This window comes from Ursus americanus, chromosome 23, assembly GCF_024610735.1.
Source record: "Ursus americanus isolate L20-20 chromosome 23, mUrsAme1.1.p, whole genome shotgun sequence".
Classification (NCBI taxonomy): Eukaryota; Metazoa; Chordata; class Mammalia; order Carnivora; family Ursidae; genus Ursus; species Ursus americanus.
In genome coordinates, this window is record NC_142149.1 from 18,163,167 (window position 1) to 18,182,926 (window position 19,760).

A 19,760-nucleotide genomic window follows, 5' to 3' on the forward strand; every position below is an offset into this window, starting at 1 on the left:
ACACCGCGTAGGTGGGCTCTGGCCCAGATCTGAGCTGCACAGGCAGAGCCGGGGAACGAGCAGTGGGTAGAAGAGACAGAGAAGCACGTGATCTGTTCAGGTAGGAGGGTTGCTGGTGAATTAGCCCCTTCTTGCTCTTGGGCTTGGACACAAGAGCCGCCTAGAACAGGGCCCCACTGCAACCAACAGCCAGCTGAACATGGAATTCTTCTGGCACTCACTCACTTCCGTGTTGAGACTGGGATCGAGGGGACCAGCCATTTTTTGGGAAGAAAGAGATGAGTATCTTCCCCCAGAGCGGTACCAAGCCCATCGGAGGCCTCAGACTCACAGCCCCTTAGGGGAGGCTGAGGCTGAGGCAGGAGAGGCTGGCAGTCAAACTAGGGTCCCTAATCCACACGCCCTCAACCATGAGTTGGGGGATAATTCCTTTCTTCCCTTCATCCCAGAAAGGAAAACAAAGTATAATTACACCTTTTACACCCCACACATGCCCCTTGTCCAACTCTGGTCTGAGAGGTGGCAGGGCAAAGCTCGAGTGACGGAGTTGCTTGGCAACACAATAAAGTAACACTGGCTTATAACCCAACGTATAAGACAGTACCCCTGAGTGCGCAATGATGTGAATGCAGGACTCAGAAATGAGGGCGGATTCCTTCTGTCCTTAGAGACGGCGGAACAGAACTTGTTTCTTAAGTGTGGGCTGCACCTAGTGACTTCCTTCCCAAGAAGACAGTCTGAAAAGGCAGAAGAAAATTTACAGTGGAGAAACCTGACAAACGCTACTTTGGCCACGTCATCAAGGTCAACGTCAACCCCTGATGTGTGATGAGAACACACCATCCTCCGTGGCCTTCCTCGGCAAAACACAACCCCGGTCTTGTCCTTCTTTAAGGAGACAAATTCCAATAGAGGGCATCCTAGAATATGCCTGACCCATACTCTTCGCAGCTGTCAGAGTCATAAAAAACGAGGAAAGCCTGAGGAACTGCCAGAGCCAAGGGGAGCCTGAAGAGGCAAGACAGCTAGATGGAATGGGGGACCCTGGAACAGAAAAAGGACGGCAGGGAAACTGTGTGCATCTGAATAAAGCATGAAGCTCCGTTCATAGTAATGTCCCAGCACGGGCTGGTTAGCTGTAAGCGGGGTGCGTCCTAGCGTAGGAGGCTAATAATAGAGGAAACTGCTGTGGGGTATTTAGGAACTCCCTGGATTATCTTTGCCGTAATTCTGTAAATCTAAAACTGTCTAAAAGTAAAGCTTATGAAAAGAGAGAGAGAGAGAGAGAAGGAAAACGAGCAGCTTGGCTCTGCCCCGGCCAAAGCATCACCAGCAGGACAGATGGGACAAGGAGCAGCGGGGGTGGCAAGGAGAGGGGGAGGTAAGTGAACCGGGTGGCTGCTTTATTTCAGAACAAGATGCCACAGCCCCAGCCCCGCCCCCGCCCCAGGAACCCTGAGCACAGGTGAGCTGGGCAGCTGCAGGCCTTGAGACACAAAGCAGAGGGAAGTCTGAATGCGTTCCTCCCCTGACCAGAGGGACAGGTCGCCACGGCTGTGGTGTGATTCGTCAGCTGTCCAGGGACTAGGGAGTAAAGGGGTCACGGTCCTCTAAAGTCAAGGTGAGGCAGGAGGGGGGACACAGCTTCCCTGCTGGCAGGAGGAGAAGGAACAACGGTTGCATCCCAGGGCTTGGAGGACAGTAGAGCAGCGCCATCCTTGGGCTGAGTTCTGGAATGCCAAAGGAAGACCCAAAGTGACAGCAGTGCAGAATCGGAAGGACGAGTGCGTTCCTGGGGAAAGCATCCAGACTCGGGGCGGCCATCGTCCTGAGCTGTGTTTATTCTCCTATGATACTGGGCTTCCTCTCGCCCTGGGACCCAATCAGACACACCCAGAGCCTTGCCTGGGTGCCGAGAGGCTCCCTGCTCACAGTGGGGGCCCTGCCTTGCAGTCCCAACTGCTGGTCCCACAGAAGAAGTCCTCAGGGAGCTCACTCAGGAGTCCATCCAGGTCATCTGCGGGGGGACGAGACGGTAGATGGACTTAGTGACAATGTTAGGGCTCCACAGGACTCAGGTCCAAAGCTCCTGCCTTTCGGGGGGCCTGGACCTGGCTGCACAGTTGGGCAGGTGGCTCCCCCCGGGCAGGGGTGACTGTGCTAACGGGCCTGAGGCTGGCCTGACTCCCATCTTCCCTCTGCTTCCCACACACGCACACACCGCAAGAGACAGGGACAAAACACCCGGGCCTTTCTGTAAAGGAAGGCACTCCCCTTGGCCTTGGTGGTACCCCTCTTTCCATCCCGAGGCCCAGGGCTTGAGCACAGGCTTCAGAGGTCCACTGGTGCAACCTGCTTATTGGACAGAGGAAGACGAAAAGCCAGGAAAAGCCGTTGGCATTCAGAATCACAGCATTCATTAATCTGGTTTCTCACCTGAAGAGTGCGAGACATCAGCCCCTTCCCCAGTGGGCCTTCCGGGGCGTTTAGAGTGAAAGTAACTGTCCCTGACTGCAGTTCTCAGCTGGGCGCTTATGTCTGAGAACTTGGAAATAGAGCTGACCTCAGTAATCCCTGTTGGTACTATTACAATTAACAATAGCGTGGGACGCGTGGGTGGCTCAGTCGGGTAAGTGGCTGCCTTCGGCTCAGGTCATGATCCCAAGGTCCTGGGATCGAGTCCCGCATTGGGCTCCTTGCTCAGCAGGGAGCCTGCTTCTCCCTCTTCCTCTGCCTGCCACTCCCCCCCACCCAGTGCTCTCTCTCTGTCTCTGTCAAATAAATAAATAAATAAATAAATAAATAAATAAATAAATAAATAAATAAATAAATAAAATCTTAAAAAAACAGAAACAAAAAGCAACAGCAGCTACCACTCACTGAGCGCCTGCCCAGGGCCACACCTGCTGTACTCATCCCGTCAGTCCTCACAGTATCCTTCGCAGGGCATGGTTCTTCCTGTTACAATCCCCACTTTATCTGAGAGAACGGAGTTGAAAGAGGTCAAACAACCTGCCCGTGGTGAGCACACTCAAGGCCCATCTGATGCCACAGTCACAGCTTCCAACTAGAGAACTCCCTCGTGATGGACGGGCTCGGGGAGCCCACGGAGTCAGAAGAACTGGACACTACCCCCGCAGAACCGAGCCTCCAGCCTGGCTCGGAGCACCTGACAACACTGCTGCTGGAAGAAGTCCGTTTGCTGGCATTCAAAATTTAATTAAGGTGCCCAGCGCTGTACCTGGGGAAGTAAGGCTGGAATCTGGTTGTAACACAAGGTGATGGGGCGCCTGGGTGGCTCAGTCGGTTGGGCGGCCGACTCTTGATTTTGGCTCAGGTCATGATCTCAGGGTCCTGGGACTGAGCCATACATTCAGCTCCGCGCTCAGTGGGGAGTCTGCTTGAGATTCTCTCTCTTCCAATCCCTCCACCCCTCCCCGGCCTCGAATGAATAAATAAATCTTAAAAAAAAAAAAGGTGCCTCTCACTAGCTACACTATGACTGTTCAGGGAAGGCCGATATTCAATGAAGGGGATAGAGCAGACAGTGTGGGCCTAGGAAACAGGGAATCGGAGTAAGAACCAATACTGGTGTCCCCCGGCCCAGTCCAGCCACTGCTGGTAGTTGCCTGCTTGGCAAGTCTGTCCCTACAATGGAGATGGGACACCAGCCACAATATTCTACAGGTGACTCTCCTCACTCTTATTTCATGACCACCAGCAACCTTCTGATGATGGTTTGGCTTGTCAGCAAGCTTACTCAGAAGGAACGAGTGCAACATTCCAGAGAAGATTCCAGCATAAGGGGTAGATACTTTTTCATAGGCTATAAGTAAATGGGCTTTGTGGTTTATCCATTGGTCTAATGTGAATTTGGTTAGTGTGAGACACTTACCCATAATCCCATGAACTCTGGTGCCAGACAGGGTTGAATTTATGGCATCGAAAAGCTAAGGATCAGACCTGGACTGTGCTAGCTTCAGCTGGGTGATGCTGCCTCCTGAGGAACAAGCTGGCTATACCCTCACAGGTCTGTATTTGGGCGTCTCAGGTCTGTATCCTGGTCCCACCCTAACCACATGGATGTGTGACTCCTCAATGCTCCTGGAGGGTCTCTGAGCTTAGGATGGGGAAACCTGCCTCTGTGTTCTGGCCATCAGCCCCCAGAAGGCTCAAGGTGTGGTACAAGGATGGTGCCAGTCCCCCTCTTCCTTGTGGCTAACAGCACACGGCTTGGAAATGGGGGAGACCTATGGATCACACTGTATTTGCTTTATGTGGCCCCTATCACACTGCTAATTAGTTTGTGGCCTACAGCCTTGCCAGAAAAGATACCACATCTAATTTCTGTAAGATTCTGTAAGACCCAAAGATTCACCGAAGGAGGGGAAAGATGCAGCCAGATTCTCCTGGCTGTGCTATCCAAGGGGAAATAGAAGGAGAACCTCTTTTGCTCCTGGGTGGGCTGACTGCCTTACCTGCTTCTGGGAGTTCTTCCTCAAGGGATGGCCCTGCCTCTGCATTCTGTGCCGTTCTGAAGCCTTTTCCCGACTTTGCAGGCTCATGATGGAGGCTGCCAGGGAAGCTTCCTGGGTCCTGGGGACAGAGAGCCTGGTTACTAATGGCCGTGCCCCTGACATCCCTCTGGACAGTTCCATGTCTACCCAGACAACCTCAAAGGAATAGGGTTCAGGAAAGACACAACAGAGGAGTATGGCAGGAGCCAGTCACCCAGGGGAGGGAGCTGAAATACCAAACACCTAAAGAGCAGATCATTAAAAACACAAAAACTTTTTGGACGATTTTCTTTCCTAATTCTATTGGTATCTGGTGTTTTAGGAAATCTCTATATAGCTGGAACAGAGTGAACAGGCCATTCAGAAATATGTTGAGGATTTAGCCTAGGATTAAAAATGAACCTTTAGGGGTGCCTGGGTGGCTCAGTTGGTTAAGTGTCTGACTCTTAATTTCAGCTCAGGTCACGATCTCAGGGGTTGTGAGATTGAGCCCCATGTCGGGCTCATGCACTGGGTGTGGAGCCTGCTTAAGATTCTCTCTCTCTCCCCCCCTCTAGCCTTCCCCACTGTAAAAAAAAACAAAACAAAACAAAAAAAAAAAACAAAAAAACCCCCACCAATCTCCACACTAGCTAATATGCAGACAAGTAATGGAAATTAGTAATTGAACTGTTAACCTGGCCCTAGGGAATGGGAATGGAAAAGAGTAAGTTTCATGTTTTGCTTTATTCTGTACCATTTTGATTTTTATCAGTGAGTATGGATACCTTGAAATTTAAAAGAAAAAGAAGGATGATTTTTTGGAAGTGGGGTGATTTTGAGAAAATGTGGAAGGTTAAGGGGAAAGATGCGGGAAATGGAAGTAGCCTGTCAGAGCTAAACGTGTAACTTGAGTAGAAGTCATCAAATCTAACTCATTCGCTTTTTAGATGAAGCAACAGCAGGGGTGGGGACAGGACTTGCCCAAGGTCATGTTACAAATTACCGGGAGAGCGGGGACATGACCCAGGTCTCCTGACCCCCAGGCCAGGACATGACAACAACCCAGGACCCAGGATCCCAGGAAGGGGGGAGGTGGCCACAGAGGGGACACCATGTGCCAGGTCAAGGCCTGGCTCTGCACTCCTACCCTGCAGTGGAACTGTCTGGAACCCCAAGTCTCCCTTAGTTCCCAATGGGGGGGGGTCCCCAGCTGAGTTCTGTGTGGGTGCCCCCTCACCCAGCGGAGGCGGAGGCCAGGAGGGCAGGCGCAGAGCAAGGGCTGGCTCACATACGGGCCATACGTAGCTCGCCGTTCTCCGCACTGCCACCTGTAGCAGATCTGACCCTCAGTCACTTACCGAGGGCCACACCCCGGGGGCAACCACAACTTGGTTAGTTCTCAGGTGACTCCTATCCTCTCCGAGGCTCAAGCCTGCCATCAGGTCACCAAGAAGCCAGCTGCTCTAGGTCCTGTTACTGTACCGTCTGGCAGGCGGCTGCACTGGGAACAGGAGGAGATGGAACCGTCTCCAAAGGCATCTCTTCACTTCAGGGCAACTGCCCCCTTCACACCTCTGCTCCACCGGGTGCAGGAGGGGAAGATACCAGATGATCCAGCCAGAAAGAGGCCCTGTCAGTCCCCATTCCGTCCTGTTCCTCTTACCTTGGGGAAGGGCTGAGGTGGCTTGAGGAAGTTCCCATCCCCGGAATCTGGGCTGTAAATATGGACCAGGTTGTTGGGCGTCACGTTGAGGTAGTGATTTCGGAGCGAAGGAGAAAACACTCCGACCTGGAGCCAGGGAAGGGGGCGGGTCAGAGCCCTCACGGAGCACCAGATGCTGTCGGATGCCGCCTGGTCCCCACCTACCTCTCCCTTGCTGGCCTCGGCACCAGGGTTGCACAAATCGCTTCTACCCCAGCCCTGGGGCCAGAGTAGAACCACTTACGCAGCCTCCTCCCCTCACAGCACAACCTCTCCCCTCCATCCGCCTTCAAAGAATGGGAGCCAGGCAGACAACTCGGGGGCCTTCTCTGGGGTGGGAGGGTCGGAGAGCAGGCCCCCCGTTTGGAGCTCCCCATACCTGCTTTAGCAGCAGCACCGAGCCAGGCTTCAGCTCACTCTGTCGGGTCTCGAGCAGCAACCTGTGCACCGTGCCCTGCATCTCTCCTGCAAATACCGACGGCCCATCAGTCGGGGTCAAGGGCAGCACAGAGACTGGTGTGGGCCCTGGCTGCGAAGGGGGCTGCTCACTGCCTCAACTTTCCCCTCTGTGAATGGAGAGGACGACTCCTCTTCATCTCCTGAACTCAATGAAGGCCACTCATCAGACCCCCCCAGGACCCGACTCCTCACCCGTGGGGTCCTTGAAAACCACGCTGGCGTCCATCGCGCTCCGACTCAGGGACTTGATCATCACTGCCATGTTGGGGACCTTGTTCCTGGGGAGCTGCTTTAGGGCTGCCTGGTTACAGGGAGAGGCATTTGCTGAGCAAGCCACGTCCCACCTGTGAGGTTCCCGAGTGTGCCAGGGTGACCGGGGGGCTGGGCGGGGGGCAGAGTACAGACGTGGTGATGGTGTTCCCTCTGTGGAGGGGGAAGGGCAGTCTGAAGGACGCATCCTGTCTCTCCCTGGCAGGTCCTTCATTTATCCCCCCTGCTTCCTTTCTCCAGCCTTTACGTATTTATACAGAGCTCCATCACCGCAGGCCGTGGGCATGTGTCCGCACGTGACCCTGGACCTCTAGGGCGCTTGAAGGGTAGCCGTGTGCTTACCCCACCTAATCTAGGGCCCAGACACGCAGAGATATACCCACACCCCACTTTCGCCTTCCACCTGTGCCCAATAGTAGTGAAATGCTGGGTGAGTGGAAGATACAACCAAAGGGAGTCCAGGCAGCTGCTCAGAGATAGGCCTGGGGTCAGAGGGAGCAAAGGGACAGCCCCTTTCCTAAGCAGGTTGGTGAAAAGGAGCAAAATGGTCCTTCTTGCACGTCACCGCACCCGGGATCCTTACCTTCCGCAGCACCATGACGATGCTATAGGTATGGAGGAAGCAGGCGGGGTCTCTCTCGTCCAGGCCCAGAGCAGATTTCATGGCCCTCCAGGGCCCTCGCCCAAAATCCTCCACCGCCGATGCCTGGGAACTAGTAACAATCTGGCACCACAGAGCAGAGGGGGGGCCTGCGTTAATGGAGCCGCCCCGCTACAGACCTTGACTGAGACCGGATCGGGGGTGGGAGGGAAGGGTGAATTCCCTGCAGCATGGTGACCACGGTCTCGCCTCTCCTACGTCACAAAATGATAAGTGAGATTTTGTGGCATAGCACTCCTGTCACTAAGCAGCAACAGCAAAGAGGCTCTGCACTGCATTGCATTTTAGATCAGGTCCTGACTTCAGCTGCATTGAAGCAAAAGGCCATCCATGCTGGTCTCTTGTGTTATAGACTCAAGAAGTCTTAGGCCCGGGGAGCCCCCCCCCCCACATTGATAGGCTTCCAGAGTGCCTTAGCCATTTTGAAACCAGTCCTATTTTATTTGGGATGCCTCTGGCTTAACTATTAAACTTCTTATATTAAAAAATGCTTTGGGGCACCTCAGTGCCTCAGCTGGTTGAGCGTCTGACTCTTGGTTTCAGCTCGGGTCACGGGATCGAGCCCCGCATCAGGCTCTGCACTCAGTGCAGAGTCTGCGGGTCCCTCTCCCTCTGCTCCCCCCCCCAATGTGCTCTCTCTCTCTCTCTCTCAAATGAATAATTAAATAATCTTAAAAAAAAAATGCTTCGTATCCAGATGAGTGTTTGCTGCTCTGGATCTGAAGCGGCCTGGTGGATCTGGGGAAGTGCAGCAAAGAGAATTAAAAGCAAAAAGAGGCCTGAGGGCAGAGCAGGTCAACTAGAATCCCAGGGAGGAGGGAAGATGGGTCTCACCCACCAAAAAGGAACCCACTGGAGGCCAGATGAAGGCAAATCTTTCCCAGCTCGATTCTCAGAAACCTGAGAGGAGGGGTTCCTGAGATACAATTTCCTAATACTCATGACACTCCCCTCCCCCGAGGGAGGATGGAGTTAGCTGGGCCCTTCTTTCTTAGATGAGTAAGAAGACTGGACACGACATCAGTCAGCATCAGAACAGGCTTCACCTTATGCCAGGAAAACCGCCACCTCCCCAAACGGCCTTCCCCACGTGGCTCTGGCGCATGACCCCAGAACAGGCCTAGCAGCACAGGCCCTGCTTCTCAACCGCGGCAACACGAAGGGAAGTCCCTCGCTCTTAAACGACGCCCAGGAAGTCAGCATTTGCGTGGAGCTAGTTACCTCTGTCCGGAATCTAGCCAGAGCACCATGAGTCGGAGTCTGGGGTGTGGAAACCATGATCTCCTCCAAATTCTTCCCACCGCGCTACAAGGGGAGAGAGAAGGGGGAGGCGAGAGCAAACGCAGCAGCTGTGACTTACGAGTACAGCTTCTTGTCTGGGTCACATAATGAGTTCAGGCAACTATCAGGGACAATTAACACATATCACATCTCTCCTAACGACGTCTCAGGAGCCTTGTTGGCAGCTCCAAAAAGATGCTTTGGGGATTGTTTGGGGAATGTGAGGAGGTTGGGGCAAAACCCAGCGCTTCCTCAAGGAGGCAACGACCCGGATAGAGAGGCCTGGGGTAGGCACCGGGGCACCTTTCCCCAAGGCCCTTCCCAGGGACCTAACCCTTCCCCACAGAGATCCAGCCCAGGAGGAATGTGGACAGTCCTCCCTGGATTTCCCTCAGAGTGCTAGCAGAGAGCAAGGAAGGGGCAGAAATGATTTGAACCACCCTTACAATGCGAGAAAAGGCGTGCACCGATCCCTGCCAGACCAGACCCTCAGGGTCCCATTATCTGGGATCCGATCCAAGATGGTTTGATGGATACCGTCCCTCCACCACTGTTGAAATCCAAACGGTAAGCATAGTGCAGCTTCCCCACGCTGACCCCACATGCCGGCCACACTGACCTGATCTGTGTACCTCTGACTGCTTCCTGCATAAGCCTCTGTGCCTTCGCACACGCTCTTCCCTGTCTTCCCACTGCTGAAATGTCTCCCAGAGCGTAGCCTCCCTACACACACCTGTTAACCTCCTCCCTGACCCTCCGAGGCCCACTCAGGAAGCCCGAGTGACTCTGCAGCACCTGGGACACTCTGCATCTGACGTTTAATCGTCCCCGCGCACCTGCAGCTTCTGCTGCGCTGTGGGCAACTTGGGACAGGAGCCATTTCTATTTAACCTCTGCGTTCTCAGTTCCAAGCAAATCGCCCAATACATACTAGTCCTTAGCAAATACAAGTGAATGGATCTTCCTGCCCCAGGGCTAGCAAACAGCAGGTGCTCAACAAAGCCTGAAGCACCTCTGTCACCTGTGGCTTTGCAAGCATTCAATTCTTACCGCTTCTTCTGGCTTCTTCCGCAGCTTTGGAAACCCCCCCCCCCAACATCCTGGAGCTTCTGCCGGAGAGAAGCTGTCCCTCACCTGGTGAGGCAGGACCCCAGCTGGGCCGGGGAAGCGGCGCGTCTCGCGGCGGGCGCACAGCTGGGGCGTGCGGGTGGCGGCGGTGACCAGCTGCACCAGGTGGTTGGTGACTACAGGAGTCTGCAGAATGGCCTGGGGAACTGGGGAGCAATGGGGGCTCTTTGGGGCGCTGAGAGGACACCTGACCAAAGACACTGGAGCTCGAAGTTGTAAGGGGCTCCGAGGAAATGATCCAGAGACAGTCCTTGGGGGAGTAGAAGAGATCGAGTTGGGAGTTTGTGGTCCAGGAAAATGAGATCTGCCAGGTATGGCGGCATTTGGACACGGGAAGGAGTGACCGGGGAAACGGTTTTGAGGGCTGCTGTGAACGGGCCTGCCAGCAGCTTGGGGAGGCTGTGGTGCCTGAAGAGGGGGGCCCTTCCGACAGGCTTCCCAGGGCGGCTGCTGAGCGGGAACCCCTGAGGCAGCTGGGACAGGAAGGTCGCTCGCGGCACCAGGTCTCGAGCGGGGCTGCGGAGTCCCACAGTGGGCAGGAGGCTCTGGAGGGTCCTCGTGTGCTGACAGGACACGAGGTATGTGCGGGGCAGGCGTGGGCCCCTTCTGGCGAGACCTGCTCAGATCAGCTACCCGGGCCTTTTTAGCCACGGCTGAGTCCTCCTCAGGCCAGGTGGGCAGGACTCCTGGGGCCTCACTGCTGACTCCAAGTTCCAGCTCCATGCCAGGCCCCTCCAGCTCCATGCTTGCCAGGACCTTATCAAAGTCATCTTGTTCAGGCCCCTCGAAGCCACCAGTCACCAGCTGCTGGCTCTCACACCTGAGCAGAGGGCGGGAGGCGGAGGTCTGAGGTCTGGCTGGCTCTTTGAGCACTTCCGTCAGTGTCACTCGTCTCTGATGGCCAGTCCAGCTGCTAGAAGTTGACACAGGCCTTAGGGGAGCTGTTCCTACGGAAGGTGGACCCCTGATGGCCCCGGGCACGCTGGAGGTAGGAAGGCGGAGTCCCAGGGCTGACAGGCCCAAAGCCTCTGAAGGAGCAGCGGGGCGTGATGGCAACTGCCCGGAAGACTGTGCCTGCCCCGTGTCCTGTAGCTTGGAAGAGACAGGTCTCAGGCACCCAGCCTTCACAGGCCGTGAGCCAGCGAACTGGTTCTCTGCATCCTCCACGGCAGACAAGAAGTCCTACAAAGAAGCAGAGACAGTGGCTCTTGGCATCCGGAAATCAAGAAACACTCCGCTTTTACTGCTTCAGGCATACAGTATGTATGTAGATACACGTAAGCATAAACCAGGGCATGAAAGGCCGTGGTGGGGTCTCCTACCACCTTCGACCTTGCCCATGAGCCCACTTCCAGACTTTTTTTTTTTAAAGATTTTATTTTTTTTTAAGATTTTATTTATTTATTTGACAGAGAGAGAGAGAAAGCCAGTGAAAGAGGGAACACAAGCAGGGGGAGAGGGAGAGGAAGAAGCAGGCTCCCAGCAGAGCAGGGAGCCCGAAGCGGGGCTCGATCCCACGACCCTGGGATCATGCCCTGAGCCGAAGGCAGATGCTTAACGACTGAGCCAGCCAGGCGCCCCACTACCCCCAGACTTCTACCAGAAACATTCCGGGGTGCCTGGTTGGCTCAGTTGGCGGCGCATGCGACTCTTGACCTTGGGGTAGTGAGTTCGAGTCCCACATTGTGTGCAGAGATTACTTAAAAATAAAATCTCTACCACTATTTGTTAACTAACTAGAATTTAAATAAAAATTTGAAAAGGGACGCCTGGGTGGCTCAGTCAGTTAAGCGTCTGACTCTTGATTTTGGCTCAAGTCATGATCTCAGGGTTGTGGGATCAAGCCCTGCGTCAGTCTCCAAGCTCCGTGGGGAGTTGGCTTGAGATTCTCTCCCTCTCCTTCTGCCCCTCCCCTCTCTAAAAATAACTAATGAATGAATTAATTAAAAATTTGAAGGAAAAAAGTCTTAAAAGAAAAAACCAACAACATTCTAAGGCTAAGTCTTTAGGTAGCTTCTCTTGGGGGTTGGGGGAGCCGTGGCAGTCAGGGGAGCAGGCAGAAGCAAACACACCAGGGCACCAAGGAATCAAATCGCCCAAGGTCACACACCCACCTCAAGGAAATAAGTTTTCTGGTGTCCAGCCTGTGCAATAGGGGTCTACCCAGCTGGTCATGCTGCCTGTCCTCAACCACTCCTCCCCCCTCAAGTCCCCTCCTCCCGTTGACCACACACACACACACACACACACACACACACACACAGCCCTCGGTAAGCCAGAGAGGCCTTGGATCCTGCAAAATGAGCAGAAGTTAAATATAGCTTTTCAGGCAAGTTAAATTAAGTATGGATGCCAGTTGGGAAGCAAGGTGAGATTGACACCTTCAAGAGCAACAGACCTGTTCTGAGGGTGTTTTTGAGTCAGAACTGCTGATTTAACTGACAGGAAGGTCCCTTCCATCCCCATCCCCTGCTGCTGCATTGGACTGTCTGGGCCAGAGAAAGGTGTTTTCCTGCTTTGTGTATTATCAGGTAGCATACTCCAGCAGGACTACCGTGGGGTTTAGCAATAATAACAATATTAGAATTACAGCAGCGATAAAATCCTCATGATCCCGGAGGGTGATGGATCCTTTTTCTCCCAAAGAGCTCACTCTTAGACATGACGTCATCTGCCTGTGGATGGGGGAAAGGGACTAGTCATGGAACAGAAACTTGAACTGTCAGAGTCCTTCACTCTTTTTTTTTTTTTTCTTTGAAAATAATCTCTATGCCCAACATGGGGCTTGAACTCAAGACCCCGAGATCGAGAGTCACATGCTCCACTGACTGAGCCAGCCAGGTGCCCCAGAGACCTTCACTCTTAATCCCATTGCCGGCCCAGCAGTCCTCCCATCACCTGGTAAGACCTGGTAAGTGGGGCACTTAGCAGTCACTTTTCAACCTGTAATTACACATCTCCAAAGTCGAAAGACAAAGACAAGGACACATCTCCTCAACAAAGCTGGCAATTTTGAATTTTTTGTAAAAACAAAATTCAAGTCCCCAAGTGATGACAAAAACATCTAACAATTTGAAATGGCACTGGGTGCCAGGGACCACATAAACATTTGACCAGAATTCTCTCAATGAATTTTCATGACGGCCCTAAAAGGTGCTATTATTATTCCTGTTTTATGGATACAGAAATGGGAGACTCAGAAGTTAAGTAACTTCACAGAACCAGGACTAAAACAAATATGTGCCTGTCACTATGTCTTAGGGCCTCAATGAATGAGACAAGCCAGAGATCGGTTTTTAAGAGGTCTGAGGAAGGCCTCTTTCCCCTTTCAAACCTTAGGTTCCAAAAGCCTCAAAGAAGGGGAGCGTGGGTCTTGGGCTGCCAGAAGGGTCCCTGGTGCAGCATTCATCACCATACTAGGTATAAATGAGGCATCTTGACAAACTCTAAACGTGATTTTTAAAGCACAGCGCTGGGAGACAAAAAGTAAATTTGAATGACGTGTCATTGACAAAATAAAGCAATTCTATTCTATAAATGTAGTTTAGTATCTGTGTATGTTAGACTGGAATCAGGAGGCCAAGACCTCACCCTGCTTGTTGGTGCTGTATTCTTTTTTTTTTTTTTAAAGATTTTATTTATTTATTTGACAGAGAGAGACAGCCAGCGGAGAAGGAACAAAGCAGGGGAGTGGGAGAGGAAGAAGCAGGCTCCCAGTGTAGGAGCCCGATGCGGGGCTCGATCCCATAACGCTGGGATCACGCCCTGAGCTGAAGGCAGACGCTTAACCGCTGTGCCACCCAGGCGCCCCTGTTGGTGCTGTATTCTTAAGCAGATTAATTTACCTTTTTGGGGTTTTACTCACTTAAATCCTGCTTCTTTCTGAAAAGGATTTCAGGTAGCAGGTCTGGGCCTCCAGATGAAACTATATCCATTGGATCCGAGCGGGAAGAGAGCTGTGGGGATTGCTAGCTAGTTCAGTGATCTCTGACTATACCCCGAGATTAGAAATAGCTCTGCCCAGGCCCATCCCCAGAAATTCCGATTTAATTGGTGTGTGGCAGGGCCTCAGCAGGGGTGATTCTAATGTGCCAGCTTCCGACCTACTCTAATCCCTCATCTTCTGAGAGAGAGGGAAGGGAAGAGTATCTGAGGCAAAAGAACATCTCTCCTGTTATAGAAGAGAAAAACAGAAGGCCAGAGAATGAAGTAATTTGCCCTGGCTCACGTCGACACTTGGTGACCCCAGGCCTCCTGTCATCCACTAACTGTGCTGTCTCTGGCTCTCCATAAACTTTCTTCCCACCTCAAGTACGCCATCGCCATTGTAAAGGTGAACTGAGTCATCCACATGACACAGCTTCCAGGCAAGGGCCCTTGTAATTTAAAGGTATGCCAATTAGGCAGCTCATGTCTCTGTTTTTCTGTCTCTAAAACAGTTAAGTAGGTTGTTTACATGTCTCATCTTCTCTCAGCCTCTCACAGACAAAAAAGCTATACATGTCAAGTAAAAGGAGGCTGGGGCAGACTGCTTCAAAATGTTCTGGGTCTGGGTGTTGACAGCTTAAGACCTCTTCTGCTGTCTCCGATCACCAGCGCTTCCTTACCTCATCTTCAAACTCCTCTTCCACAGTAAACAGCTTCTGCAAACTGCATGCCTGAGAGGAAAACAAAGCAATTGAGGTTGGAGGAGACATACTGTTTGCAAGTACATTCTGTCCTCACTAGGCTGCTTCCAATTCTAACAAGACCATCAGGTGTAACTGTTTTTTGTTTTTTATGTTTTTTGTGTTTGTTTTGTTTTTGGCTAGTGCTGAGGGAGGAATAAGGGATGAGGAGGGAAGAGATGGGATTTACTTAAAGATTTAGATGACTTAGAATCCTTTCTTGTAAAATAATCCACTCAGGTCCATCTGTATTCGCCATGGAAGAGGGAGGAGGAGGCAGGGGGAAGGCTGACAAAGGGAGCATGGGTCATCCTTTAGGCTCAGCACTGTGCACACGGGCCTAAGGATTTTGCAACATCCCAAAGATTTGGCCTGGGGAACCTATGTCAAACCTAAGAGAGGCTGCCATAAATCCAAGCATGCGCAGTACAGTGGCCTTGTTTCTGAAACAAGTGGTTTCCTTCTACCTAATCCAATGCGCCAAGGCCAGCGTCCCAGGAGGGTCGGATGCCCCGGTCCACAGTTCCTTCTTTCTAGGCAGCGGGGCTGCTGTGGCCAGTCCTTAGACATGTGTCAAGCCCAGCTTGCTGTGCCTAACCCCAGTTGTCAGAGCAGCAAGAGCTACAGTTAGACACCCCCCCCCACCCCCCTGTGTCCAAGGATCTGAGGGTACGGGCTAGGGGGAGGGGGTCGGCTCTGGAGGCGGGACGTTTGAGCACACCGAGAAGAGTGAGCAGTTCTCCCAGAAGTGATGGAAGGCAGCAGGAGGGAAACAGGCCCAGAGGGAGGCGTGTGGAGAGAACCTTCCCAGGGTCTCCAGGCAAGCCCTGACTAGAGCCCCGGTGTCCCGAAGCCACCAAGCTCTGACCCAAACCCTAACCAGGCCGTGCAGCTTGCACGAGTGAGGGGCTGCAAGCCGGAAGGCAGTTCCGCGGCCCGGGGCGCGGCATTACCATGGCGACGGCAGGCGGCCTCCTCCCGAGGGTGGATAGACCCGGCAGGCCCCGACTCGAGGGTCGCCGGGCCCTCGGACTTGTCCCGGGCGGGAGAGTCGGAGTCCGGGCTGCGGGGGTCTCTGGTGCGAGGTCAGAAAGACACGACTCTGCGACCCGGGCGGGGGCCGAGAGAGGGTCGCCGGGAAAGCGGGGGCCGAAGCCCGAGGCAGCTTTCGAAGTGGCCGCCACTCCAGCGTCTCCGCCCTCTTAAAGGGGCGGGCATATTTCTATCCCGCCGACACAAAGGCCCTTCCTCCCTCCGTCTTCCGCCTCAGCCTTAAAGGGAAATGAGTGGGCTCTCGGTCGCCTCCCAGCGGCCCCTGGGGCCAGGTCGGCTGGTTCAACAGGAGTTCTGGGAGAGCAGGTTGGGAATCCTGGGTCCCCAGTCCCACCCACCCTCCCCTCTTGAGTTAAGCACACTAGGGACTGGAGCATAACTCTCATTCACATTAGAATCCTCCCCATTGGTTGTCTGTTCATCTATCCATCCATATTTGCAACACATATATTAAGCAAAGATGTTCTTGGTCTTGCTCTTTTTATCCTTCATATTTTAGCTTAGATCTCAGATCTTCCCTGTCACCTATCTCTCGAGTAACATCCCTCCCCCCATCCAACACTCTATTCCCTTCTCAGCACTTCTCATAATTTATAATTGTCATGGATTACATCTTTATTGTGTGTTTTCCTAACTAAAATATGAGCTCCCAAGCTTCAGCACCAAAAAACAAACAAAAATCAGCTCCATGAGGATAGGGACTTTGTCTGGCTTGTTCAGCTTTGTGTCCCCAGCACTTAGCACAACGCTCAATAGAAGTATTGAAGGAATGGTACAATGACTGTTGTGTATCTGGCACAGTACTTAACGCTGGGGATAGAGAAATTAATAAGACTGCTTGTGCCCTCGAGTTCACAAGTCAGGGAGACCCAGGTCAAAAGATAGTCTAGGAGAGCTGTGCAGGGAGATGGACAGGGGCCCAGTGAGCTGGCAAAGCTAGCTCTCATGAGCCAGGCCTCAGTCCTCCCTCTGTTTTTCTTCTTGTTTGTCACTATAGAGCTAGTTGGAGTGACACTAGGGCCACATAGTTTTGAGGACTCAAAAGGCAGGAGGAAGGTAGCTGACTCAAGTTCTTAATGATGTGATCTGAGCCAGGCTTGGATATTCCCCAGGGTAGCCTGGCCTGGCCTCACCTCTGGGCAGCCATCATAGCTTCTTGTGAACAAGTTTACATGTCAGAATGGAAGCCAGAATGGCGATGGGAGATAGAAGCTGGACCCCCAACTCTCATCCAAGTTAGGAATTCCCTCACAGCCTCTTTGTTTTTTCTGAGCTGGGGTACAAAACTCCAACTCTCCCACTTACAGCCCTCCTCTTCCCAAGTGCAGCTCATTCTGCTCAGCAATGGATAGTCCTGGAGACCCAACTGCAGGGGTCCTGGGACTTCTGGGCTCTGCCACCTCCAGCTGAAGGGGGATCACAGAGCCCAAAAGGCCAAGAGGACTAAGAGCAACTCCTATCCACACTGGAGTTTGCAGCTTCCAATTTTAACCACTAGCTCCTTTTGTCTTCACAAAGATCCCATGAAGAATGAGGGACCAGTATTATTTTACAGATTAGGAAACTGAGGCCCAAGGGGTAAGAGAGCCCATCAGGGTCACACAGTCACTCAGTGGTGGATCTTCTGATGGGAAATCCTGTTTTCTCTTCCATCACTTTTCTAAGTTAAATGAATTTGGCATCTACTGCCCCCACCTCCTGTTAGAACCTGGATGGGGGAGGGGGCAGGTGGTTGGAGCAAATGGAAAATGTGGACCTGGGACCTTTCAGAGAGGAGCTGGCAGGACACAGTGAGGAGGTGGTCTGTGATTTTAGAGCTGGGAAGGAACCCCATGCTGAAGGGTCTCCCTTCCCCCAAATCAAATGTCTTCTTCTTCCCAGCACTGTCATCTTATGGGAAAGGCAAGAACTGGGTCTCCATGGTGATGGGGCCTATGTCCTCTTCTCCCCCCTCTTACTTTTTTTTTTAAAGATTTATTTATTTATTTGAGAGAGAGAGAGAGAATGCACACATGAGCGGGGGGGAGGGGAAGGAGGAGAGGGAGAAGCAGACTCCCCACTAAGCAGAGAGCCCAACACGGGGCTCAATCCCAGGACCCCAAAATCACAACCTGAGCCGAAGTCAGATGCTTAATGCGACTCAGCCACCCAGGCGCCCTGTGAGAGGGGTCTTAATAGCACTCTAATTTAACCCATAAAAATAGCAGCCAGTACTTCCAGAGCACTTTGTGTGTTCCAGGCAAGGTTCTGGAACTTTCCATGTATTGGCTCACTTGGTTATTGTAACAAGCCTCGATATAGGTGCTAGGATTACTTCTGCTTTACAGAAGAGGAAAGAGTCAATGTCCTGCCCAGGCTCATATAGGTAATAGGTGGTGGAGCTGAGATGATGAAGGAAGCTGTCTGATTCCAGCCTCCCCACGTTTAACCACCTGTTGTTTTACCTGTTAGAATCCCAAGGAACTGGATTCTTAACCTGGGGCTTCAGAGAATATAAGATCCCTATAATTATGTGCAAAAGAAAGTGTACCTATACATATATACCTTGTTCTGAGAGAGAATCCAGGCTTTCATCACATTTTCACAGGTCAAAAACCTGTTGCCTTGCTCTTTCTCAGGACCAGGATAGCCCCCCAACTCCCCCGTGCCCTCCGTCCCTCACCTTGTCCAGATGCCTTCCACTGTACATCAGGCCTTACCAAATCCTGCCTGGGCTATGGTGGTAGCTTCCCAAATAATCTCCCGAGTCCAAGCTTTCCTTCCTTCTGTCCATTCTTTCTAACATGCAAATGGGATACTATTTCCCGCTGTAAAAATTTTTAATTTCCCCCAGTTGCTGGGGGGTGACATATAAAATCCCCAGGACCTGCATACCCTGGTATCTGCCTCCCTGCCCTAGCTAATCTTTCAACCAATCTCCCAATCAATCCCAATCCCTCCCCACCCCACTCCTTCATGCCCCGGCTCACAGGCTGCCTCCTCTAAGAAGCCTTCCTTACTGCTCCAGGAGACCGGCCTTACCTTCTCTTTGGTTCCCTGCATTTCTGGCCTACTTTCACTATAGCTTGGATCTCTTGTGTGTCCTGTATTGTCTTTAGGTTTCCCTCGCACCTCCCTGCTGGCCTTTGAACTCCTTCAGGGCAACAACTGTGGCGTTTGCTTTGTGAACCAGTATTTGGCATAGGACTTGACACATGGAAGACACTCAGCGAGTGTTTGTTGAATGACTTAATGCCATTTCTCAGGAGGGAATGTAAAGGAATCTGGGCGACTCCATGCTCACTTCCAAAAATCCCTGCAATTGCTGGATGAGCAGATTCACCTTCTTAGGTACAAAGGAGGGCACACCTTGAGTGTGTGTGTGTGTGTGCGCATGTGTGTGCACGTGCACATCTGTGCACATGTGTTTGGAGATAGCATGCTGTATTGGTATGAAGTTAGACACATCTTGGTTTATGTTTGACCTTGTCGCTAACTGGCTGTGTGACTAAATCACTTTACCTCTCTGAAACTTAGCTGTCTCGAATGTAAAAATGGAATAATTCATCTTCCTTGCAAGGTGGCTGTGAGATTAAATGAATTAATGCATCGAAATGGCTAACTCCACTCCCCGCACGTTGGCAGGGGCTCAGCAATGTGGGTTCCCTTCCCCACTACTTGAGTTTGCGAACATGTGCTGAGATTTGTTACGAGAACCACATGGTTTGAGTTTGTATCTATTTCAGCATATTTGCAAATGCATTTTGCCCTAATTTGTATTTTTATTGTATGAGCCAGTTGTGTGCGTATCAGTGTGATGATGTGTGTTTATGTGTTTATATTTACATTTGCCGTCATCCGGACAGTGGCATACACCGCAAATGTGTACACACGTTGGGAGTCCTGCCTGCCCGTGTTGGTGGGTGGGCGTTGCGTGAGTGAGTGGAATTAAATGTCTGTTGTGTGCTGCATAGAGGGTGGGGGTGCTGAGTGTCCGGGGCTGGGGGAGGGCTGATCTGCTTGTGCAGTTTTGTGTGTGTGAAGGTTGTGTAGACCAGCGT

At 52.3% G+C, this 19,760-nt stretch overlaps 1 protein-coding gene across 1 annotated transcript; it reads right to left on the reverse strand.

Moving 5' to 3' along the window:
- Positions 1 to 1,191: 1,191 nt before the first annotated feature.
- Positions 1,192 to 15,850, reverse strand: HROB (homologous recombination factor with OB-fold). The gene is made up of 10 exons (XM_045814117.2): positions 15,621 to 15,850; positions 14,608 to 14,658; positions 10,007 to 11,182; positions 8,813 to 8,896; positions 7,514 to 7,654; positions 6,853 to 6,961; positions 6,581 to 6,666; positions 6,163 to 6,288; positions 4,479 to 4,596; positions 1,192 to 2,017 (listed from the first exon to the last, which is right to left on the reverse strand). The coding sequence occupies exons 1-10, from the start codon at positions 15,621 to 15,623 to the stop codon at positions 1,929 to 1,931; spliced, it is 1,983 nt and encodes a 660-aa protein (XP_045670073.1). The 5' UTR covers positions 15,624 to 15,850; the 3' UTR covers positions 1,192 to 1,928.
- Between the last annotated feature and the right edge of the window lie 3,910 nt (positions 15,851 to 19,760).

Excerpts from the sequence above, each read along its gene's own strand:
- HROB (XM_045814117.2), bottom strand. Across the intron at positions 8,897-10,006 it reads CTGGGGTCCTGCCTCACCAG|CGCGGTGGGAAGAATTTGGA; the intron begins GTGAGGGACAGC and ends CTCCCCTTGTAG. Across the intron at positions 6,667-6,852 it reads GGTTTTCAAGGACCCCACGG|GAGAGATGCAGGGCACGGTG; the intron begins GTGAGGAGTCGG and ends CGGTATTTGCAG.